The 26,269-nt window shown below is 41.8% G+C and overlaps 1 protein-coding gene across 5 annotated transcripts in view; it reads left to right on the top strand.

Annotated features, from left to right (window-relative positions):
• znf608 (zinc finger protein 608) overlaps positions 1-26,269 on the top strand; it is a 102,907-nt gene that overhangs the window by 367 nt on the left and 76,271 nt on the right. Inside the window, exons 1-2 of one of the 5 annotated variants that reach the window (XM_038804987.1) lie at positions 330-629; positions 1,943-3,064. The exons of 1 other annotated variant lie outside the window; for it this stretch is intronic. In XM_038804987.1, the coding sequence (XP_038660915.1) occupies positions 2,126-3,064 (939 nt within the window). In that variant the 5' untranslated portion in view covers positions 330-629; positions 1,943-2,125. Of the gene's footprint in view, positions 1-329; positions 630-1,032; positions 3,065-26,269 lie in introns of those variants that run through there. 3 more of the 5 variants (XM_038804989.1, XM_038804988.1, XM_038804990.1) reach the window with 3 other exon arrangements.

The raw sequence follows: 26,269 nt of genomic DNA, 5'->3' as shown, positions 1-26,269 counted from the left end.
GATGAAATCGGACTATTATTGAAATGATATAGTTTAGATGCATCTTGTCGATTTGAAAATTGTATCCGGTGCCGTTTCCTTATTTATTTTACTGCCACGATTTAAAAAAAAGAGGAAACACATTTGGCTATTGGTCCCTCGTGACACTTACCGTGCTGACTTGAGCTTGTAAATAGCTACAAGTTTTTGCTGAAGTTGACTTTAATAAGCATTTACAACTGTCGATCACGAATGCTTCCCCTCCCCTGCTTTTATTGCTGATATGAAAACAACATTCAGCGTGCTCCAGAGATTTGTGCTCAATCTCACCCAGGCGATAGCTGCTCCCTGAGAGATTTCCCCACATTAAAATCGCAGATTTCAAGTTTCCCCCTATTTTTTTCCCCCCACTGAGGCAAGATCAGTTTTCTGATACGCTTGTCACCGATTTTTGTTCTCACGTCAAGCTACAGGGAATCTTGGATTCACGTGATTGAAGCTCGAACTGTAACAAAATAGCTGCTTTTAGGTGGTTGGTTGTTGCAACCTCCCCCTTCAAATCCATCAACAATTCATTACAGCTTTTAGCTCTAAACGCCAGCTAATTAAACTGTGTAGCTCCTAATCCGAGTACAAGATGACAGAAAATGGTAAGCAGACAATCGTCAACGTTTGCAACAAATCGGTCCTGGTTGTATAAGATATCTTTATTTCTCCCTTCCCTCCAACCTCTCCTCACCTCCCCCGTCCTTGTCTTGTATTTGAAACTGTCGATTATAAAATTACCACATGATTGACTGGCGTCGCTTCCTCGCTTAATTTGTATGTTTGACACTGTTTTGAGAGACGATGGTGCCACGTCCGGACAGAATGTGTAATCCAGTCCAGGTTTCTGCTGCTATTTTTCCCTTCACTAATTTATCCCAGGGTTAGCACATTCTGTCGTCTTTCAACCGGACGCTTGTAGTTTTCTTTCTGTCCCCCCCCCCCCCCCCCAGCACCAACCTCCCGCCCATTCGCTCTCTCTCTCTCACTCCTTCTGGCATAATCATTTACTGATCAGGATGTTTCCAAAAGTGTGCGGTTAAGACGGAATGTGAAGTTTGGAAACTTTAATTTGTAAAAAAAAATTGGACCCGTGTAACAGATTTTAATTTTTTTAAATATATTCCCATGCATATTTGTTGTTGTTGCTCGGGAGGCGAGCGTGGACTTGAAATTATCTTTTCGTTTGCTGGGAAAAGGGAAAAATTCCGGTCTGTGTGTGTGTGCCAGGAGGAGGATAGAAGTGAAACATTGACTTGGGGTTGAGGATGTTTTTTTCATTATGTACAACATGGATATTAGCACAAGTTGTGCAGGATGTATGATGTATGGGCAAGTGTTGCAGATTTCAAAGATGTTTATTTTGGGGGGTGGTGGAGTGATGCGGGGAGGAGATGTTTGAATGATTTCAAGGTAAGAGTTGCAGCTACCCATGATGCATGTTTTTCAGACTTTGAATGGTTACACTGATCTTTGTCAAACAACCTCATTTGCGGTCACCGAGGCCACCTTGGTGCAGAGCTCATGGAGCGCGAACGAGTGCTGATACATTTCCAGCAAATCTGTGTGTGCGTTTTTCCCCCCTAAACGCTCTCTCGCACTATGATAACTTTTTCAGATGTTAGCGTTCCGCAAACAAAAAAAGAGAGAGAGAAAAACATCAAGTCCGAGTTATTTTTCCATTTCTGCTCTGGCTGTTTAGTCATCGTCTCTCATTCGGTGTGAAATTACAAAGGTCATCAATGGAAAGGGCGACTCTAAAGACTTATTTTTACAAAACCATGTAATCGATTGTATTTTAATATTGGGAAGTTTTCAAACCAGATCTACACCCCAAAAGAATTAAAAAGGGGGAGGAAAGGAAGAAAAATGTTGGTCTTACCCAACAACCGATTTATTAAGTTTTATCTTTTTGCAGGAAGTAATTTATTCGTGTGTGTGGATCGTGTGATTCGAAAATAAGGGCAATATATTTTCTATCTCTATCTAAATAAAATAAACATATGAGAGGATTGAAACACGTGGCGGTGAAGCGAATGTCCTCCCAGATCCAAAGCAGTGAAGTTCATCCAATTTTTATCCAAGCGTTCCTATCTTCAGGATGTCAGTGAACAGTTCCATTGCTACTAGTAAAGGTGTTGATTCAAACGCGGTTGATACTTACGACAGTGGCGATGACTGGGAAATTGGAGTGGGGAATCTGATCATCGATTTAGACGCGGATTTGGAGAAAGACAGGCAGAAATTGGAAATGAATAACTCGAGTGCCAGCAGCAGTAGTACCAGCATTGCAGCCAGTGGCAGCAGCAGCAGCAACAACAGCAGCAGCAACAGCAAGGACTGCGGGGCCAATGTAGCAGCAGCAGCAGCTTCAGCCCTCTCTGATAGCCTCAAATTTACCTCCTCTTCCGCCCAGCCTCCCTCAGGCAATTCCCACAAGGAGACTGGCAAATCCAAAGTGAAAAGAAGCAAAACTTCCAAGGATGCTAATAAATCTCTCTCCTCTGCCTCACTGTATGGGATTCCTGAAATTAGCAGTGCTGGCAAGAGGCAGGAAGTTCAAGGGCGCCCTGGAGAGGTTTCTGGCATGAATTCAGCCCTGGGTCAAACAGTTAGCAGCAGCAGCAACAGCAGCAGCAGTGGTTGCAATAATAATAATATTATTAATAACCCCGCCATTGGCAATTGCACTAAAGGCAAGGAGGAGAAAACGGGCAGGGGCTCGGGCAGGGGAGGCTCGAAACGGGATAAGGAGTCTGCCAGGTCCCGCAAGGATGGCAATAAGCAGGAGGTGGGAGGGCAGCACCCTGGCCAGCCCCCGATGTCGGTGCCCGTGACAGCCGCCTCTCATCTCTTTAATTTCGGTCCCAAAGGCGGCAGCAGCTCCTTGCAGTGCTGCGGGGAGCCCACAGCCCGCATCCAGGACATTAAAACCACTCTGGAGTCAGGAATATTAACCCACCCTATTGTGCTGAAAAAAGATGATGAAGAGCGTGACGAGGAGAGTGTCCGACCTATCAAGAAATTGAAAACTGAAAAGGTAACACACCATTTTGTGTTTTTTTGTGTGTATTGCTTTGCTTTCTTTGTAGTTTCCTTGAACGTTTATTCCATACAGACTTGTGATATGAATGGTGCACTGGGCTGAGTATTGACAGGAATGACGATGCCTTGCTTACAGTGACTTTTTTTGATCCACCAGGGCAATATTTTTGTTGCTTTAATTTGAGCAGTCGTCAGTTATAATCTGGTTGAGAGTAATAAAATAATTTGTGGTTATATTTCTTAACTGTTGACAACTGTCACTAACCCCAAAATTATAGTCATTTGTTTGTGCAATAATAGATACGAGGGCTTGAGTCGGTGAGAAAAGTCACCATTTTCACTTATTTGTGTGAAGTAACAGGCTGGTGTTATGGTTATACACACAAACAATGGAACCAACCCCACAGCTGGAGAGAAATTAGGTTATTGTAATCACTACTGTTTGCCTGAAGGGTGGGGGGAGGTGCTTTGTAATCAAATACAACACTAAACGCCTTCATAAAAGCTGCACTGGCCTTGCCTCCTTGGAATGCAGAGATGGTTGATATGGTGCCTGGCATTTTATTAACATCAGTATGGGCACGATGATCTCTGTTTTGTAGATCCAATGTGAAAGGGAAGTTTGCCCTTGCCTTCCATTGTTAGTGTGCAACCAGGCTTTCGGTATGTTGGTAATTGTCCATAGAATGGAGTTTCTCATGGGGCTCTGATCCATTGTTTGTTGCGTAATTATGGGGGTCAGTGGAATTGTGCCATTTTTTGAAGCTTGCTGATAACTGTGGGTGATAGTTTCACAATCTATGCCTTTACCATTCTGAAAAACTCCTGCAGGTTCCTTATTTCAGATAAGAATGTTTAGATCAGTGCTCACTGTTTAAAACTGCTTTGTGTTGAGATGTATGGTGCCATTTTTGTGATATACATGATTTGAAGTGAAGAAAATTTAAATAAAATTAATAGTTTCAGAGTAATTACATCCTTTTAATAATAGTTTGGCGGGCACCTTGTGATTCATTTTTCAACCTTTCCCTTCCCATTCAACTCAATAAATTGATTCCCTGCAATGGAATTGGTCAGTCGAGTCACAGAGGACTTTGTTCCAGTGCACAATAAAGTGAATTCCCAGCTTGTTGAGGTGGTGACCTTTGCATTTCTGCTGATACTACTGTTGGAAACTTTAGACAGCAGCAAGATTGGTTGGCTTGGAAAACGGTATCTTATTTGATTAATTTTATTGCTGGAGAAACAGTTTCAAGGAGACATTGAGATGTTAATAAAGATTTAAACAGTAAGGTTCAGAGGCTAGTGTTCTATAGTCTATTAGTCATGAGAAGGGTATCTAAACAGATTTGGGATGAAGAGGAGATTGGCAAACTGTTTGACATGCTTGACAGCTCCCCAATCAAATCATTTTACTTTGGTCTCCAGCAGACTGCAAATTGGGAGCTGTTTTAATCTGCTTTAAATATCAAGATAACTTGCTCTAATCTGTTCTTCACAATGGCTGTGGTTAAAGTTTCAAGACCATTTGATTGAATTTGCTGGCTGTGCAGATTGCAGAAAGCATTGCTCCCTGCACCCCCGAGCTTTTTAAATCTTTCAGCCAAATGTTCAGATTTAACAGTTTTGTTTAGCAGGCAATCTGTACATTTTCAAATCCTAGAGGCAGGTGTCATGGCAACAGAGATTAGAGTGGTGTGGTTTCACTACTCCTATTTCTTCCTTATTTATACCTCAAATAATCTCCTGGGGAAAATGTTTTAGCGTGTCTATTCCTCAAAACAATCAAGACTGCATGTACAAAACCAGTACAAAACTGACTATATTCAGTCAGTGAGTCACACAGAAAAATGTCCAGTATCGTACTGCTTGCTTGTCTTGATTCTTCCCAGATATAATTGACAAGCACATTCTATTCATTCTAGCACAGCCTGTTTTCCTTTTGACTGCTCCAGAGATCATTCAGATTTAAACCTGCAGCATTCACGGCATATGGCTTGAAGAAATTGACATGGTATTGATATGGAACCCATGGTCTTAATGTATACACTTGTATCTTGTACTTGTTATTTATTTGAAAGGTGAAGGCACGTTTTGTTAAACCATGTTGTAACAAGCTGTGAAATATTTATACAGTTGTCTGGTTTAAATGAGTTTGAAGACAAATATGTCCAACTAAACTTGTTTGAGTAGCAGGTTGCTAAAGGTACAAGCTAAATCCTTTAGGAGTTGTAGTCATTGTTTAATCTCTGCAGCGTGTTTGTAGGTCTATTCTTAGCCTGTTTATTCTAGTTGTTTGCTGCAGTTAGTCATGTAAAACATGATAAATTGGAGCCTATTAAAGCTAATTATTTTGTGACTCTGTTTCTGCCTGCCTTTTATGCTAAAAAACACAAGTATGTTGTAAAACCTGCCACTCCCTACATGTATTGCTCAAGTAAAAAAACAGCCTATAATTTGAGTTGTTTGAGCTATTTCTTGTAGCCCATTTTTGTGGTTTAGCTGTTGCTAACATGTCTGATTTAAGTAGACTTGGCAAGATCAGTAACCACTCCTAGGAGTTTGTAAAATCCTTCCAATATAGGATTACCTAATAAAGGTTTGTCAGCACCCAGTCCTTCACCAATTTCGTGTATTCAGTCAATGGAATAGAATTATGCATTTCATTGGCTCGAGGTAGGACATTAATGATGTGAGCAATCATCAACTGGATTAACTGATTTAATTGATAAAGTACAGTACTGGAATATAGAGTACAACTGGAAAGCCAATCCAGTTTAATACACCATGCTGTCATTTTCTAAGTAGCGCTGATAGTTGATTGTAGAAAACATGCTGCAAGTGCAGGCTTGAGAGTCCTCATAAGGTCTGTCAATATCTCAGGGAGGAATTTGTCACCTTTTGAAAGTGATGCAGTGATACATTTCACAGCTGAGAATTGTGTTCACAAATGACTTGACGTATCATTAATGCTAGCAACTATTTTTCTGTCACATTAGACCAATAAATAGAAAGGAATGGTACTGAAAATAAGTTGAGGCCAGAAACACATTTTCCATTGGGTCTTTTGTGCTTAATTTTGTTCCCGCTGATTAATTGAATGGAAATATACATATACCTTCCTGTCCTTTGTATGCTGCTATTACTTGTCTGTTGCAGTCTGCAGCAAAGGATTGTAAGTGGTAAGCAGTCATTAATGAAGAAAACAAAGGACAGATTTGTTTGAATGTGAGAGGTTTAAAAAGCTGACTCAAAACTCTGCAAGAAGAGATTTGGCTGGTGAATGGTACCACAAACTAGCACGAGTCCCTGTAGAACAAAAAACTCTTCAGTCTACTTAATGCTTTGTAACTTTGAATAGTGTGACCAGTGCTCTTTCAGAAAGGGTGAATGAGCTGGTGGCCTTTGACTGCTGAGAACTTTCTGGACGAACTTATAGTGACCTCCCAAGATCTGTGAGACCAGAGTTGCTATTGAATTTTTTTCCTGCTAATGAGGTGCATTTCTAATTCCATTTGCAAAATGATATGTTTGTAAAGGCCACTCAAATTCTTTTTAATAAGTCATATTAGCGGACATGACTTTTAAAGAATTCATCCTAGAACATTTTATCAAAATTTATTGTAAAGTTCAATTTTATGAGTTTAATATTTGTACCATAATATTTATTTTCCTACAATCTACACCTCAAATGTACTTTTTTTTTCTTTTAAATTTAGAGTACCCAATTCATTTTTTTTTTCCAATTAAGGGGCAATTTAGCGTGGCCAATCCACCTAGCCTGCACATCTTTGGGTTGTGGGGGTGAAACCCACGCAGACATGGGGAGAATGTGCAAACTCCACAGTGACCCAGAGCCTGGATCGAACCTGGACCTGGGCGCCGTGAGGCAGAGTGCTAACTAACCACTGCGCCACCATGCTGCCCCCTCAAATGTACTTAATTGGCCGTGAAATTATTTTGGATCTCTTGAGGTCATGAAAGGCCCTATACAAATGCAGACTCTCACTCACCAAAATTGGAGCTACAATCTTTTAGTAACAAATTTAAGAGGACTGTTAGTAGAAAGCAAATTACACGAGTCTCCGAGGAGATAAATTATTATGTGTGTCCTTTAGCTGCTTTAGACTTTCTGAAGTATTACAACACAACCGTTCAAATAGCATGAATATGGAGTCTGAAATGTGCACCAGGTATTGAAAAAAGGGGTTCCTTGTAGAAAGTTGAAACGAGGAAAGGGAGGATTAATCTGAAAGCTAGCCAGCACTTAGCAGATTGCTTTGATGTGTGTGTTCTGATCGGGCCTCCTCACTGATTTCTAGGTACCAAAAACACATGACTGCAATTAAAGTTGCAGAAGCCATTGAGTTTCACACAGAGCGTTGTGGAAGGGGATTTTATACAGCGCAAGCGTATTTATTTACTGGGATAAGCACCCATTTATATAAGAAAGACTTGAAGTGTTGTTCAGTCATTATAAAACATATTCCTAGATTTGTTAAATATAGGAGGTGGAGGAGACCTTTGAATCCCTCCAGACTGTTCCAGCATTCAATTACATCGTGCCAAATTCATAGTGCAGTTTCATAACTTCATTTCCATGAACATATCTTGTTCCACACCCCTCATCCCCATACCTACAAAATTCTATTATCCTCCATCAAAAAGGACTAAAGTTAAACTCTGAGCACAATGCAACTAAATGGCAGATGCAGGAAATCTTAAACAAAAACAGGAACAACGCTGGGAAAGCTTAGCAGCTGTGGAGAGAACAGACAAATTAATAGTTCAAACCTGGACCTTTCATAGAAAGCTGACTGGCCTGTTTAACTGACCTGCTAGCTGTTTCCTGCTATTTCTGTTTAACATTAAATTCTATTGGCTGTTAAAAGTATTTAAAGCTGGTGCTTCATGTGGTTACCTAAACGGTCGACAATAGTCCAGAGCGACTTGCTTCTGGTTGGTGTGTGCGCAAATAGTACTTCAATGCAATGTCTCCATGCCCCCCTTCCCCCAAATAAATTAGTTTTTGGCTGCAGTCTCTGAGCAATGGATAACAATCACTGTTCTTTGTTCGAGGTCTTTTTATTGAGGCTAATGACTGGTCTTGTGCCGCTCCAAGATAAATGACATTATCTCTGAGTGGGCTGACAGGAAACAGACATGTTAATAGTGAAGCTGCAGGGAGGATCTTCCCTGGTTCCTTGCAAAAGAAAAGGCAGGACCTCTAGTTGTGATCATTAGTGCATAATGCATTCCTGCTTTTCCCATGTGGGTCAAGGTAATTAGAAGCATAATGGTGTGTTTTCATATGGATGTCAAACCACAGCAATGACATTCTTAATTTCAATTTATCGTAGATCATTTTAGGAAAGATGTTCCTGTGGTAGGCTGCATCGCTTTGAAAAAGAGATTGCAAGTAATTTTGTCACCCACACCCTTGTGTTTTCTTCAAAAAGCAAAAATAATTCTGTTAAGCTGACACCCACTTGTCAGGACAATAGTTACGGTCCACGCCTGTTAGAAATATTTGATCTGGGAAGATTGGAAGTTTCCTGTGTTTTTTTTTGTGTAATGGTTTTTCAGACAAACTAACATTTGTAGACATATTTGGGTAAACAATGGGAAACGATTAGAGTTTCACACCTTTTAAAATTTTCACTCTCAGTAGAATCTGTTACTTGTCAGTAGCAGAAGATGACCCTGATTGCAAAGTTTTTGTTCAACACAGGATCCAAAATGAAGCAGCATGGAAGTGAGATAGGAAATCCATCTGTGTAATCAAATCTTGCAGCTAGCTAAGCATAAAGCTGGTCCTTGAGCTTAGATAAACCCTGTCAAACACAAGCTCTCCAATCCCTATAGAAAGCCAAAGGCTGAGCGTATCTCTAAGTACAGAGCTGGCCTCCATAAGTAAAATAAAAGCTGTGAAGTTTTCAAGCATAAAGATAGTAATCTATTAAAATGTCTAAGCCAACTTTCACCATCACTTAAGTTAACATTTTCCGTGATTTACGGTATTTCAGTTTGTCAAATGGGCAAGTTCTGTGTTTCTCAAAAACATGATGGAATTGCTCGAGGTCTTTAGAAATGTGTACTGTGGTAGGTTGCATATTTTTTTCTGTTCTTTTCTTCCACACTGAGACTTTGTGTGGGGAATGAAAACACTAGAATGAAGCACTGTGCGTGTGTGCTTTTGACCAGCTGAAACTCACAAATCCCATTTTTAAAGGAAACTCAATTTAAGCATTGTGAAAAATGTGCCCAAAACGCGTATTCAGCGGGTTAAATAGATGCTTGAACCAGCATTTTAATTCAGCAGCTTGGAACATTAACTGGAGCGAGATCTTCAAATTGGATAACCTTTGTTAGTGAAGGACAGAAGATCAGGCCAAGCGATAATTTGCCACTAAAGGGTATTAAAGGAGAAGGACAGCAGTAATACCAAAGGCTGCTTTGTGTCTATGATGGTTTTTAGTACAGTGTGTCTGTTGCTTTTTTCCCTTTAATCCAAACTAAATGGTCTTGGCAAGTTGAACAAAGCCTTTGCATTTGAATGAAAGGTTGTAAAACTATTCAGACATTAATGCATGGATTAAATGTGGATTGGCTGACAATAGGGCTGTTTGTATCATTTTTTTGAGAGCTGAAAGCAAATTCGTGAAGGGAGGGGTGATGCATTTCTCTGGGGTCACATGTCAGGATTGCTGTTCCATTAGTAGGTTTAGCTGGGGATGTGAATTGTATCTGTTCTAGGGTTTTGACTAAATGATTCAATTTTTCTGGCACTGGACAATTTTAAAAAGCTGATTTAGAAACAAAACCTTTATTTCACCGTGCAAAACCTATAATAAAAATAATAATAAAAACGATAGTTTAGTCACTGGAAAACAGGATGTAGAATGCACTCTGGAGAGATATTTTGTCATGGTTATACTGTTGTCTTCATTTTTAAGTTGCATTGTTCAGTAAGGAACAGAATGTTTACTGGCCCCTTGGTGACTGGGTAGATTGGAACTATTATTCCCACTGTCTTGCTGCCATTTCAGTCTATTTCATGTTTTCTTATGTGAGTTTGATGAACCTTGTTACATATAGAAGTACAGTTAAGAACTCAGCAATTGTTTATGTTACCTTCCAAAAGATGTTCCAAGTAAAAGAACAAATCCAGATGCCTTCAATACAATTTCCATATATTAGTTTTATTTTCCCAATTAAGGGGCAATTTTGCATGGCCAATCCACCTACCCTGCACATTTTGGGTCGTAGGGGTGAGAACCAAGCAGGCACGGGAATAATGGGCAAACTCCGCACGGACAGTGATTCGGTGCCAGAATCGAACCCGGGTCCTTGGTGCTGTGAGACAGCAGTGCTAACCACTGCACCACCGTGCCGCCAGAAATTCCTCGAATTTCTATTTCATAGTTAGGCGACATGGTGGTACAGTGGTTAGCACTCCTGCCTACAGCGCTGAGGACCTGGGAACGGTCCCGGCCCCGGGTCACTGTGTGGAGTTTGGACATTCTCTTCGTGTCTGCGTGGGTTTCACCCCCACAACTCAAAGATGTGCAGGGTAGGTCGATTGGCCACACTAAATTGCCCCTTAATTGGAAAGAAATAATTGGGTACTCTAAATTTATGTTTAAAAATCTATATTTATAAAATAAACTAGAGATAATTAAGCCCTTTAGTGAAAAAAAACTACAGGAGGGAGATAAATCACTCGGTTGCATGGTGTTCCGAAAACAACCTCTCTCTAAATGTTGGAAATACCAACTTCATCAACTTCAGGAAGCGTAGCACCACACACACTCCCGTCAGCATCAATGGCTCCGAAGTGGAGATGGTCGATAGCTTTAAGTTCCTGGGGGTCACTATCACCAACAGTCTGTCCTGGTCACGTTGATGCAACAGTCAAGAAAGCCCAATATGGGGCAGCACGGTGGCGCAGTGGGTTAGCCCTGCAGCCTCACGGCGCCGAGGTCCCAGGTTCGATCCTGGCTCCGGGTCACTGTCCGTGTGGAGTTTGCACATTCTCCCTGTGTTTGCGTGGGTTTCACCCCCACAACCCAAAGATGTGCAGGGTAGGTGGATTGACCACGCTAAATTGCCCCTTAATTGGAAAAAATGAATTGGGCACTCTAAATTTATTTTTAAAAAGCCCAATAACATCTCTACTTCCTACGGAGCTAAAGAAATATGGCATGTCTGCATCAACTCTCACAAACTTCTACAGATATGCGATAGGGAGCATCCCATCCGGCTGCATTACAGCCTGGTATGGCAACTGCTCGGCCGACGATCGCAAGAAACTGCAGAGTGTGGTGAACTCAGCCCAACGCATCACACAAACTTGCCACCCCCACATTGATTCTGTATACACCTCCCGCTGCCTCGGGAAGGCAGACAGCATTATCAGGCACCTCTCCTACCCAGGCATTGCCTTCTTCCAGACGCTTCCATCAGGCAGAAGGTACAAAGTCTGAAGATTCGCACATCCAGACATAGGAAATGCCTCTTACCCACAGCTACAGGGCGCCTCCACGACTCCCCCTCGGACTGATCTGTTCCCTGTGAGAACACTATTCATGATGCCCTATGCTGCTCTTGCTCATGTATTTGCTTTGTTTGGCCCCTTGTTCCGCACTGTAACCAATCACTGTTTGTTGAAATAACATTTGTCAATGTTCTCTGTTGATTATTCTTTTGTCTACTGTGTACGTACTGTGTACGTTCCCTCGGCCGCAGAAAAATACTTTTCACTGTACTTCGGTACATGCGACAATAAATCAAATCAAAAACTTGTTATTTGCTGGGATAAGCTCATTTTGAACAATAAGCGTACATTTTCAGTGAGTAAAAGGTTGCAAAATCCTTTTCTTGTGCAAGGAAGTCTTTCCTCAAAGAGAACAGGTTTGTCTTGTAAACATGTATTTTTTTCTAATCTGAGTCCTCTAATTGAAGCAGATGGCCTTGTACTGGTTTAGCTTTATCAAAGAGTATATTTATTTTTTTCAACTTTCTCCTGAAGTTTTCACATATGGTGTATTTAGCACTGAATGTTGATTAAGTAGATTTGCATTGACAGGTGAAGCATTTAATCAAATCCTTATTCAGGCCTGTACTGTCAGAGAAGGCAGAGAAGCAATACACCACAGATACAGTAGTTAATTCTCTGCGCTATGCTGTTTATTTAATTGTGATAATTATTGCCCGTTAATGCCCAGATACAAACCCAAACCGGACGGGATATTTCATTTAAATCCACTGCCTTCAAGTTGTATTTCCCAGTATTACATCAGAACCCAAGCACTGCTGGAATTTGTTTTCCCATTCTTCCACCGTGATTCTAAAGAGTTCATCTACTCTTTGTGCACATTCTGCATCCTGCTGTTTGGCTAGTTGTCTGAATTTACATTTGCTGTCGAAATCCTAAACCAACCTTTCCCATGATGCTGCAGCAGATGCCAGACACTGGAGTATAAAGCAAGCAGCTGTTTCCATTACAGCATCACTATATTATCCTATACAATCTGTTTCCTCTGTAAGAACTCTCCTTGCATTCTCTGCTGGCTCTTTCGGTCTTTGTATCTTGGGCAATGCCTATGCACTTTTAATCCTGACGGCCACTCTTATTAGATTAATCGTCTTTATACATTCATTTTAAATAAACAAATCCGGTCTCCTCTCCTGACTTGGAAAGTAGATTCCTTCTTTGTCCTGCACTCATTGATTTTGGACAATCTTGCCTTTGTAAGGCAATGTCTGAAGTGCTTAGAAAGACCCATCCCTCTCTCCCATTTTTATCCTCACAGCCTTGATCTTTCACTAGCCAATTCCTGTTTTAAAATAATATATGACAAATGCACAAAGAGACCTGTTCTATTTCCCAGTGAAAAAGGTAGCGGCGCACCATTGTTGCCCAAGATTTGCACAAAGATAGCAAGAGCCAGCAGAGAATTTTAATGTTAGCAAGGAAGCAATTTATTGAGAAAATTAATTGTTCAGGATAATATTCTGCTTTATTCAAAAGGGCTGTCCAGTTTTGTTTTAAATAAAAGCACAGTTTTACAAAGTGAATGTGGCAAACACAGTAAGATAAATATTGGTGTCTTGTATCCCAGACTGTAATGAAACAGTGGTGTTCAGATGCTTGATTGACTGGGAAACTGGGGAGAGCTATTGCAATGTTAATACTGTTGGACAAACTTTTTTGAAGTTGGTGGTGTTGTTTGCAACTTGAAAACCAGCAGATGAGTATCTATATAGTAGTTCTACCCATGTAGCCGAGTTCTAACATGCATTTTGAACTCTGCAACAATTCTGCTTCATGCCTCATTTTATAGAAATTAAACTTTAAAGAGCAGAATCCTAAGCATTGAGTAAAATCTTGTCAAAAATTAATTGTGCAGTTGGTGCGCAGCACAAAATATTGACTTTGGCAGTTTGTGCACAGATGAACGTTGCAGTGATACAATTTCAGTAGTAAAATGTTTGCTGTTTAGAAGCCAGGGGAGACCGATTTTGGTAAGATTAAAGCTAGCAGCATTCCAAAAATGCGATGGAGGTTGGATAGCGAAAGCTCACTTGGATTCATCATGAGATAAATAGACGACATATTTCATTTTACTAAAAATACCCAAAGCAAAAGAAACGGGGTTATTATTATTCCGTAATGGGAGAAGTCATGTGTGATTAGTGTAACATTTTTAATTCCAATCCCAGGGCACTTAAATTGCCTCTGGCTTTTCAAGGCTGTCAGTTTTTGCTTCCCAATGCCATCTCCTTTACTGTCATTGGCTTTGCTGTTTACAGCTCCTGCAGAATGCATTCATAAAATATGAGTAATGTAAACCATTCAAGGTTCCAGGATAGCAGAATGCACAATGTACCTCAGGGTGTTGCCCCGGATTGAGAAATGTTTTGTGCAAGATGTTACTGAAGTTTATTTCTCTTTTTGGGCTTAATATAATATTTGCAGCAAGAAGACATTGACCACATCAATGCATTGTACTGTGTAATAGTTATGGGAGGGAACTCCAGAGCATTGAACTAAAACAATTGAAGGCATGGCTCCCAGTCGAGGGGTGCATAGGAATAGGCGGTGGTGGGGGCTGTGCGGGGTGATTATAAATGAAGAGAGATTTTGGAGGAAGTTGTGCTGAAGGTGGATACCGTGGTGTGTGTGTGTGTGTGTGTGTGGAAACAAGACTGCGGCAGGGTTCAAACACAATGGATTCTAACTTTTAATTTTAATAGAGCTAATGTGGAATGGCAAGATCAGAGACCTTTGAGTGAATAGGATTTAGATACAAAAGCAGCAAAGGTTTGGATTAGCTTCCATCTATGGCGGGTATGGGAAGTTCAGAGATTAACCAAAAGAATATTGGAATAATTGAGTTTGGAGGTCGCAAAGATGTAAATGAAGGTTCCACTGGCGGATGGGCTGAGATTGGGACAGAGGTGGACGTCATCTACGGTTGGACTAAAGCATTCTTGGTGATGGGGAGCTGAAGGGTTGGAAGCTCGGATCAAGTTCAGATAGGTTGCCAAGTTGATGCCATGCCTGCAGCAGATGTCATCAAGGGAGAGGGTGTGGTATTCAGGGATGGATTCTTGATGTAATCCCTGGGTTGTGTCAACCCAAGATTAATTTAGAAATTTGAAGTGCAAAATAATTAGGACCGAAACATACCAAAATATATTGCTGCCAATATTATCCCGGCATTTTAGATACATGCATATATTTAAAGTGTAAATTTTGGTTTTAAATATACAGGTTGTTACTTTACTAACAGATATTCAAAAGCAAACTTATAAAACCTGCTGTAGATAATGTACATTATTTGTGCACATTCAATAACTGATGGGCTATTACATTGCACTGATAACATTTGAATATTTATAAAGGTTGGTGACTTAGGATTTTATTCCTTTCTTCTGTCTATCTCTCTTGAGTTGATATTTTTTAAGAAATGGGAGTCTTGATCAAAAAGGTGGTCGGAGGGCAAAGGGTTAAGTAATGAACACGATTGCGGTCATTACCCTGTCAGCTTGATTCTGATGATGCTGTTCTTATCACATTGCAGTCATATGAAGCTGAAACATGCTTTATTGCCTTTTTAACCACACTAAATTATAATAGAGCCTATGAGCTTGCTGTTGGCTGATGGCCAACAGAAGGAAAGCATATGAATGGCTTAATTGTAGAGCAAATCATTTGTTTATAGAGAGAAGGTCCAATTTGCTAGCCAAATGTTGTTCAAAATGGGGGTGAGAAGCAGAAAGAATTTGATGTGATCGGGCTGGAAATGCAATGGTAGTTTCTTATTTCTGTTCAGTTGCCTCTCGTCTGTGCCTCTTCCCCCCCCTGCACCCTAGTCAAAACAGGAGGCAAAATACATTCTTAACGGGCGAAGGCAGTTTTCTGCTGAACACAGTAAGCGCTTTCAGGAGAACAAAGGGTGGGGGATGGGCTATGGCAGTGTACTTTGGTAGGTTGACAGAAACTTGACATGGCAAGCTGCTTCTAGCTATTGGGCACCAGTTGTTGGCAGGATAGGTTTACATCCACTGTGGATAGAATTGAGGGAAGGAGGGGGCTAGGAAAACGCTTCAGGAAATCATGGCAAGGGGCAGCACAGTGGCACAGTGGTTAGCACTGCTGCCTCATGGCGCTGAGGACCCAGGTTCGATCCCGGCCCCGGGTCACTGTCTGTGTGGAGTTTGCACATTCTCCCCGTGTCTGCGTGGGTCTCAACCCTACAACCCACAGATGTGCAGAGTAGGTGGATTGGCCACGCTAAATTGCCCCTTAATTGAAAAAAAAAATTGGGTACTTTAAATGTATTTTAAAGAAAGGAAATCAAAGAAAATGCTTGAGTTGTGATTTGAACATTTTTGAGTGGGAAAAACATTATATGCTGTAAATCTGCCATTGTTTCAGCACCCTAATTAATTAGTGACCCGTGTTAATGAGTTGCTAGGATTTGAGGTGATTAATTTGCCATGCTTGACGTTTTGTGAATAGCTGTTGGACCAGGCTGTGATGTAGGCCATGTGGTCATTTTGTTTCATCAGGTGGACAGTTCCTGAGATTGGGAATGATATGTGAGGTCATTAAAAATGAACTGTAAATTTTGAAACCGTATAAATGTGCATCAAAATCTTAAATGTGCAGTCACGTTGAATACTTGAGTCTTACATCCACATAATTCCTTTTTATTTACTGATTCAGGCCGGGGGAGGTGGGGGGGGGGGGGGGGGGGGGGGGGGGATATAAAGACACTTCAGAAGCTGAAATGCAGTAATGCATTTCCTGTTAGGGGTTGCTAACATCATTTCTTGCTGTAAGCTTTCTCCTGTATTACTAGTGCCTCTGAAGCTTTCCTTTTTGTAATTGGTTGCACTAAGCATACACATCCATAAATCAGTGGCTTAATTACCATATGCAAGCATTAATTTGTATTGTGAATCACTGCTGAGCATTTTGCAATACTCAGAACTACTGCTACATTGCTCTCCCTTAATTGAGTAAATTGGAATGAAATGTTTTTTTTTCCAGAGGTAAAGCCTCATCAATATTACACTACTATTGTTGATATTGCAAATCAATGTGGTGTCTATCTAAACTGTATTATACAATTTGAATGATTTTTTTTTGACATGACCTTAAATATTGCGTGGAATTTTATTTGTGGTTCCGTTTTATATTTGCACCAAGACTTGTCAATTCAGCAGAATTACACCGAGTTAAGCTGTGCCGATATCAGTCCCATTTCGACCATTAGATAGAAAGGAGGAGGTGAATATATAATGAAATTTTGCATTTTGCATTGAGAAACCCCAAGCATTTCCATCTGACTCCAAGTGCTCATCAAAAGACCTGTGCCCAGAAAGTGCAGGCTTTTGGTGGAATTCTCCTATGGCTTCTGGTGGGTTCAGTAGTGGGGGTGGATGGGGGTGTTGGGGGGGGGGGGGGGGGGGGGGGGGGGGGGGGTAAGAATTCGGCAAGAGTGAATTTCCCGCAGGATTTTCCACTGGCGCCGGTCATTGCGGATCATGAAACCCGCTGGAGGCCGGAGTGAAACTAATTTGTCTCCCACGAACAGGATGCAGATGATGTCCTGACCAGAATCTTCCATCCACATCCTATTCTCTACCAGCACGAAAACATGCATGTGCAGAACACATCTGGAGCAACGTAGCGTGCAGAGGCTGGGGCTCACTCAAACAATGCCTGGGGCTGCCTCCTGAGTTTGAGGTGGAAACTACCAGAAATCCTGGACCACAGAACACCACAGCATCTGCAGTGAGGAACACTCCCTGTTCGCACCCCTGCCATGGGACCTAGTCGCAGATGGGACAATTCTGCCACAGAGAGGACACAAGACCTGATTTTCTTTTGGGAGGGGCCCAAGAATATGGGGTAGAACCTGACAATGATGAGATTCTGCCCCATCTGGCCTGGCTCGTTGAATTTTAGTAAAGCGGATCTGGCTACATTTCCCAACCACATGTTAAGGGTCTCGACGGGGGAGTTCTCAAACCTCCTATATTTTTTGCACCCTTGGTATGCTACAGCTGAGAACTGATGTGTGTCCCAATGAGGTCTTTAAATTGGCCCCATATCTTTGCTGAAAAGGGTGATTGATCCCAGAAATGATCTTATTCTGAAGAGACAAATACCCCACTGGGAAAAAAATAAATATTTTTTGGATGTTTTATTTTATTTAGGGTCTGGAAGTCATTTTGTGTGGTGCATCTACAGGGCAGATCACCTTTTGGCAGAAGTATCAGAGAAAGTCAGCCATTTTAGTTCTGAAAATAACCGCATCCTAGGGAGGTGGATGGAGCCTTCAGTTTTGGGTTGGGGGGGGAAATAGGGTTTTTGCCATCAGAATTCCACCTATGGTGTCACCCTCAGTCTTCACTTCAGTAAAATAAATCTGTTCACGCTAAGTTGATGACCAAGAGGATTGTGCATTTTGTGTCCTGTCCCGGGTAAAGAAGTTGACAACTGTCATTATAAGACATTTCTAAGTATTTTCTTTGTTCCCATTTATTTTATTTTTATTATTTTTAGTCTGTGAATCCCATAATCGGGATGTGCATTTAAGCAGAAGACTAAGTTAAAACAGCCTGCTTACCAGGACAGTGCGTTCCCAGGTTTTGTATTTTGGAGAGGAGACCAGACTCTTCGGCACTGAGTGGATCTTAGGAACCAGCTTTGGAGGGACTCGGTTTGATTGGTTAACTGGCAGCCGGTGGGTTGGGCAGGGGCACTGTTCTGCCTGACAATTATCAGTGATTGGATCCTGCGTAATGCTTTCTGAGAGAACTGTGCAGAAGTGTTTAGACCTCTTCTGCTTGCCGAAGTGAAAGAATTGTTCAATTGTTCTGTAAGCAGTGAGTGCCTAGCACATCCTTTGCTGTAAACCTGAAATGGTGCTGAAACTGCAGAGAAAATAGACAAAGTTGCCAGAGAAAACCATCACAAGCCTGGAACGAAGAAGTACGAAAACAAAAGCCTGAACCTCAGAAAGACATTGACTGGAAGTTGTCCCAGTGCATCAAAGATCTTTATTCTTTTATTTTTATTAATATTTTCTTTCCCTTTCCATCCCCTTTCCCCTCTGTGTTGTTTGTCTGTGTGTGTGTAGGTAGTGGGGCGAGTTAGAATGGGGACATTGGGAAACGGATAGTAGATAGATTGTCAGTTACATTTTCTGTCTGTTTAATTATAATACTGTACATAATCAAAGGTTGCTTGTGTTGTAAAGTTACAAATCTGCTGACTAGTTTATTGGGCTCAATCATGGACCGTGGGTATTTTAAATAAACTCTCATTTTACGGGCAGCACAGTGGAGCAGTGGTTAGCACTGATGCCTCACGACATGGAGGTCCCAGGTTCGAACCCGGCTCTGTGTCACTGTTTGTGTGGAGTTTGCACATTCTCCCCGTATTTGCGTGGTTTCGTCCCCACAACCCAAAGATGTGCAGGGTAGGTGGATTGGCCACGCTAAATTGCCCCTTAATTGGAAAAAATTAATTGGGTACTCTTCAATTTATTTTTAAAAACATCTCATTTTAGCTGTGTTGCAACTCTGGGTCAGTGGGGCTAGAATTGACCGTGCACGAGCTCAGGGTGTGGTAACCTCATTTATGTCAGAATATCCACTCATGCATATAATGAGATGCAGACAGGCAGAGATTGACACATAGGATGACCAGTAAGCATACAACACAGTACAGCCAATCACCAGACAGGACACTGCCACTATAAAGCCAGAGGGCACTAGGTTTCCCGCCCTCTCGGGACCCAGCTACTGAGAGAGTCAGAGTCCATGAGCTAGCAAGTGCAAACACCATGCGGTAGCTAGTACGTCTGGTCAGGCTACTACAAGGTCACCAATCAGATCAATATAGTGTCGACCCACAGCTGAATATGTACAGCAGTTCTATAGTTGAATAAAACAGTGTTGGATCTTTTCCAGTGTTAGACGTCTGTTTCTAACTTCCCTGCATCGAGTGCAGTCCACATCGAACCAACCTGCCTAACACATCAATTTACTGAAGCAGCTCAGTTGAGGCTATGTTCTGTAACGATTTTTTTTGTTAGTTTTATTGGTTATATAATCTATACTAAACTAGAAAGACATAATTGAATCTTAAAGAACAGAACTATTGCTTTGCGGATCCTGTCATTTGTATCTGCAAACCTTCATTTCGGACATTGTTAAATGAGTTAAATTACTGTTGTGATAGCATCTATTAAACACTAACTGAATGCTGCATATTTTTACATTTGCAAAAAAAAATGCATGAATCTTACCATTTTTATAAACTCTTAGGCTGCAACCACACCCACACCACAAATGCCCAGTAAACTGGAGTTACACAGGGCGAAGGTGAAGTTAAACATTTAATGAAAAGTCACTTATATTTTGTATTTTTGGTGAATACAGATCTTCACTGCTGCCTGTAGCAAAAGAGCTGGAAAATTATTATAAGATCAGACAGGATTGGTTTGATTGTTTCCCCAACCCTTGAAGCTGAACAGGATAGTAGCATTTTTTGTATCTAAAATTCCATTGTGGGAATATGATTCAATTCTGAACAATGGCAACTCTCCAACCCCCATCCTGTCAAATACCGTATTGACTCAGCAACAACCATTAAGAACAGTACTAAACACGATTAGTCACAAAATGGGATGTGTGATATGTTGCAAGACCTATTCTGGCACACTGCCATGATCAAATATTGGACATTGTACTGCACTTAAACTTTTCTCAAGCTTCCCCAATGATTGATGTTAAGGAATATTTCGTGAAAAAATAAGATCTTATTTATTCAAAAGACAGTGGTGTCAGAAGAGGCTTTGTAATCAGTGATACAACAGGCAAGAGTTTTAGTTTAGTTATGTTATTGAGTTCTGGATTTCTTGAACTTTCTCTTTGTGTTTAAAGTAGTGTTAATATTTAAAAAGCTTACGCAGAGAAAGCCTTTGACCGGGTGGAGTGGGAGTACCTGTGGAAAATGCTGGGGAGGTTTGGTGAGGGCTTTATTGGCTGGGTGAAATTGCTGTACCAGGTGCCTGTAGCAATCATATGTACAATCTGGCTGAGGTCGGGATACTTCGAGCTTCACCAGGGAACGAGGCAGGGGTGTCCCCTCTCCCCATTATTATTTGCTCTAGCTATAGAACCGCTAGCTATGGCACTGAGAGCCTCGAGGAACTGGCGGGGACTGGTTCGGGGCGGGGGTGGAACATCGGGTCTTGCTATACGCGGATGATTTGCTCCTATACGTTTCGGACCCTGTGGAGGGGATGGGGGAGGTTCTGTGGATCCTGAGGGATTTTGGTAGTTTTTCAGGATACAAACTGAACATGGGAAAGAGCGAGTTGTTTGTGATCTAGGCCAAGGGGCAGGAGGAGAGACTGAAAGAGCTGCTGCTCAGGATGGTAGGGAAATGTTTTTGTTACCTGAGTATACAGGTGGCCAGGAAATGGGATGCCCTGCACAGGCTCAACCTGACCTGGTAGGTGGAGCAAATGGAAGGGGACTTTAAAAGGTGGGACATGCTCCCGTTGTCACTGGCAGGGAGGGTGCAGACCGTGAAAATGACTGTCCTCCCCAGATTTTTGTTTGTCTTTCAGTGCCCCCCCATCTTCATCACTAAGACCTTTTTTAAGCGGGTGAGTAGGGCGTGTGGGCGAATAAGACCCCGCAAGTAAGGAGGTCGCTGTTGGAGCGCACTCCGGGGGGGGGGGTTTGCGCTGCTGAACTTTTGCAACTACTACTGGACGGCCAATATAGCTATGATTAGGGAGTGGACGATTGGTGGTGGTGGTGATGGTGGGGGGGGGGGCGCGGCGTGGGAGCAGCTGGAGGCGGCGTCATGTAAAGGTACTAGTCTGGGAGCTTTGATAACGGCTCCTTTGCCGTTCTCGCTGACCCGTTACTCCACAAGTCCGGTTGTGGTGGCGACATTGTGGATCTGGGGACAGTGGAGAAAGTACAAGAAGGTGGAAGGAGCGGCACCTCGGTGGGGGAGGGGAAGGTGTCGGATATCTACAAGGAACTACAGGAGGCGGAGGAAACCCCGGTGGAGAACTCAAGGACAAGTGGGAGGAGGAGCTAGGTGAGGAGTTGGAAGTGGGTCTGTGGGCAGAGGTCCTGGGCAAGGTTAATTCCTCCTCATCATGTGTCAGGCTCAGTCTAATTCAATTTAAAGTGGTCCACTGGGCACACATGACGGCAGCGAGAGGTTTTGGGGTATGTGGTGCAAGGGCAGCCCTGCAAACCATGTCCACATGTTTTGGGCATGCCCGGAGCTTAGAGAGTTCTGGCAAGGGTTCACGACGGCAATGTCCAAGGTGCTTAACACACGGGTGGTGCCGAGTCAGAGATAGTGATCTTTGGAGTGTCAGAAGACCCAGGAGTTCAGGGGGCGAAAGAGGCCAATGTCTTGGCCTTTGCCTCCCTAGTAGCCCGGAGACGGATTTTATGAATGTGGAGGGACTTGAAGCCCCTGAATGTAGAGACTTGGGTTAACGACGTGGCTGGGTTTCTCAGCCTTAAGAAAATAAAGTTTACCTTAAGAGTGTCTACGCTAGGGTTCTCTCTGAGGTGGCAGCCGTTCATCGACTTTCTCGGGGAAAATTAAAATGTCAGCAGCAGCAGCAATCCGTAGGGGGGATGTGAGTGCTTCATTGGGATGGTGTGGGAAGACTGGGTCGCGTGGGGTAATATCTATTTAATTGTTATTGGATATTCTCTTTTTGCACTATGTTAATGTTCACTCTAGTTTGTTTTGTTATTATTGTTACTACTGTCTAATTATTATGAAAAATTCTGCAAAACCTTAATAAAAATACCTAAAAAAAAAAAAATTTAAAAAGCTTTGACTGATTAACTGCAAGCATTCTTGTCGAACCAGGAAAAATTGCAGATATGAATAAGAGGAACACCTTTTAACCTTAATGGGTTAATAGGAGCCTTGTTCTACTCAGCTGTACAAATCAAGGAAGTCTCAGGTTCCATCGCTGGCCTCCGCTGAATTAACTGATTTAAGCTAGGATGGTGGATCAAAGGGCAAGTGTATTGTCACAGTTTCCCTCAACGTTCCTCGGCTAAGCAGCAGGGAAATCACCAAAGGCTTCTGTTTCTGACAGCAAAATTGATGTCATGCAACCCCACTCCCACTCTCTCAGCCCACCAATGGGTGAGTGTACATTTGTGGACATCATGTGTGGACCATTTCAAACAGTGGTTCCCTCTTGTTGAAATAGCCTGCTGTGAGCACAGTGGCGCAGTGGTTAGCATTGTTGCCTCACGGCACCGAGGTCCACGTTCAATCCTGGCTCTGGGTCACTGTCCGTGCGGAGTTTGCACATTCTCCCCGTGTTTGCGTGGGTTTCACCCCCCCCAACCCAAAGATGTGCAGGGTAGGTGGATTGGCCACGCTAAATTGCCACTTCATTGGAAAAACTGAATTGGGTACTCTAAATTTATTTTAAAAAGAAATAGCCTGCTAACTATCTGGAGTTGCAAATGAAGAATGAGTACTTGAGAAGCGTAGAACTATAATACTGTGTGTTAATAGGTTCTGTGTAGGAAGGGAGAAAATTAGTATGGGGTAGAGGAACTCCCATTCTCTGTGAACCATCTTTCAGAACAATCACTTTGGGCGGGATTATCCGGCCACTTTCGCCTGCCGACCGGAGAATCCCGCCCTCGGTCAATGGAGTTTTCCATTCTACACGGCTTGCCCGTGGCATTCGTGCGGCAGGCGGGATGGGAGAATCCGGCCCAATTGTCTTTCATTTGGAATAAGCTACGTTTACAGCGGGTGTTGGTTTTTAAACGTGCACTTTCATTTCATACTCAGTGTTGGGTGACATTTATATTAGTTCCTTTTGTGGCATGAATGAATCATTCGCTTTGCTGCATCTCCACAGCTGGAAGGAAACATAAAACTGGTTAGTCTAATTGTGCTGAATACAGTTGCCATGAAAGGCATTATTGTTCTGGATTCATTCCTTTCTATGACAGTGAGAATTGCTTAAAGGTTTTCTGCAGAACCTGTGCTTATTTAGGAGACGGAGGAAGAAAAAAATTGGTTTGCACTTACTGGCTGTGCATGCATAATAGGAAGAATTTAGCTTATTGTGTGGTGCTTGTGGTTGTAAATCCTTGTGATGAGCAGCATTTGCTTTCTCAGCTTACCCACAACGTCTGTGACTAATTGAGTGAATGTGAAGATTGCATCCATATGTTAATTACAGATACCAGAACCATCTACTAGACGAGGACTAAACAACAGTCGGCCACATTTCTACCCCTATTTGAATATTTGTTTCCTGCGAGTCTAATTTAATGCTTGTTCACATTGAGCAGACTGGATCTATAGATCATCAACTGCCTCTATGGAGGACCTGGGGAGGAGTTCAATGAAAAATGGCAGATTGCCTATTTTTTCTACAATTGGTGACCTGCGAAAGAAAATTGGGGCTTCACTGCTTTGAGACATGTAATTTTGCGAATGTGATTGTTAATTACAGAAAAAATTGTGTTTTATCTGTTGAAAAAAAAAACACCCTTATATGTAAAATGTCAGGGTTTCATTTTGAAAATGCTTCTTTAACTAGATGTCATGGAAAATAATGCGTTCCATTTTTAAAAATGGTCCTTTCCTTTAATCCTCACCCGTTGGTTACAGTTTGTGCTTTTCTATGTACAGCATTCCAGGCCTCTTAAAATCTCTGCATGCCTAATGCTGACTGATGCTATTGACCTTGTAAATCTCCTGCAATGAATTCAAATCAGGAGGTAACTGTGCAGAGCAAGTGTTGCAATACAGGTCATTAAAGCTGTATTAGCACGAGGATTTAGGGGAGGGAGAAAAACTCACAATGGTGTGAGTCCTGCTGGGAATTACTGCTGGTATACTCAGTGACAGTAATAGATTTCCAGAGGTTTTGGTAATATTGTAGTCAGTAGTTTGCAATGGGCCACTTGAGTGGTCTGGAAGAGCACTGGTAGATTTGGAGGCTGTAAATGTAAATTCTATCTGCATTTGAAATGATTGTTCACACCATGAAGATGAGGCAAGTATGTAACAAGCTACCTTGTCTTTATACCCGTTTGCTGTATTCTTGAGACTAATAATACTCATGTATAAGATATGAATACACACCTGAGATACAATTATCCCAAGTGTGTTAAATAATAAAACTCTGGAGCTGTAAGGCACCTTAATTTTGGAATACTCATTGCAAATTCTACTCTTAGTATATGAAAGATGGCACCTTGATTTGGCTTCAGTTGTTTTGTAATGTTTTGGGTCAACACCCTTCACCATTATGGACTGAAATTAATCCCATAAATGATTTTAAATGTTGATAAAACTGCTCTCATAAAGGAGGTGTGAAAACTGGAAGAAGGAGGACTGAATTACCCAGCCCCTAAATGCTTGTCAGAATGGCAGGAGAAAATTAACTCCAGAGTTCTTACTTTTCTAAATGTTACAGTGATCGCAACAGTGCTTTTGAAAAGGTGGAGGCTATAGACTTTGTAGTTGGAGCCAATTTCTTTCACGGAATAGTTTCATGGAAAAGGCTGGAGGAAATGCTTTACATCCATGGCTGAATCAGCCTGACAAGCTCTCACACCGCCCCCTCCTCTTATTAATATTCCTTTTGATGTGCGCTTGTAAAACAGAGGATTGCCTGTTAATCTGCTGGATCTCTGGAGTTTTTGGCACTAGCCCATAATTGATGTGTTCACATGACTGCTGTTGGAGTACTAATGATTAGATTGGTGGTGGTACTGTAATATCTTTTAGTTAAATTAGAGTTGGCTTTTAAAAATAGATATTTTTTGCTAGTGGACAAAATGCCCGTACACTTTCTAACACTTGGAACAAAAGAAAGAATGCAAACTACACAATCAAGAAAGATATTGGCAGATGTAAATTTTTACTTTGCAGGATCACTAAAGTATACAAAAGGATTTGGTTGTAAATAGGTAGCACGAGTTTGCACGTTCTCCCCGTGTCTGCATGGGTTTTACCGCCATAACCCAAAGATGTGCAGGTTAGGTGGATTGGCCACACTAAATTGCCCCTTAATTGGAAAAATATAATCGGGTACTCTAAATTAAAAAAAAGTAAATAGGTGGCACAATTATTTTTGGAATGTTTCTGCAGTTAGTTTCAAAAGCATTGCATCTTTTGAAACTTGTGCGACACAGATTGGTGATCATCAAATTATTATATAACAGTGCAACATAAAGTGAAAAATCAAACATTTTGCACTACAAGCATTAATGGGCGATGGCTTGAAAAGACTTGGACTCATTCTAACATTTGGGTGTGATTTTAGTGAAGTGTGTGAATCTCTGCGGAGTGGATAACCTGATATGTTGGCTCTCGCTTTCTCTCTCTCTCTTTGCTCTGGTTTCCGTAATGAATTGCCAGAATTTTGATCAGTACACAGTAACACGTGGGATTAATCACTTTTGAGTAACACAGGGAAAAGCGCAGAAAGTCTGATTCTGACATTCGTTCCCTGGCTTTAACAGACTGCCAGGTCCAGCTGTTAAGATTTGTGCACCTTGTGTTTTGTAGATGGCTGATCCCCGCTTTCAATGTGCTCATCTGCCACAAGAAAAGACTGCCTTGTGCCTTTAA

This window comes from Scyliorhinus canicula, chromosome 8, assembly GCF_902713615.1.
Source record: "Scyliorhinus canicula chromosome 8, sScyCan1.1, whole genome shotgun sequence".
NCBI classification, from domain to species: domain Eukaryota; kingdom Metazoa; phylum Chordata; class Chondrichthyes; order Carcharhiniformes; family Scyliorhinidae; genus Scyliorhinus; species Scyliorhinus canicula.
This window is presented reverse-complemented; position numbering and strand designations above follow the sequence as displayed.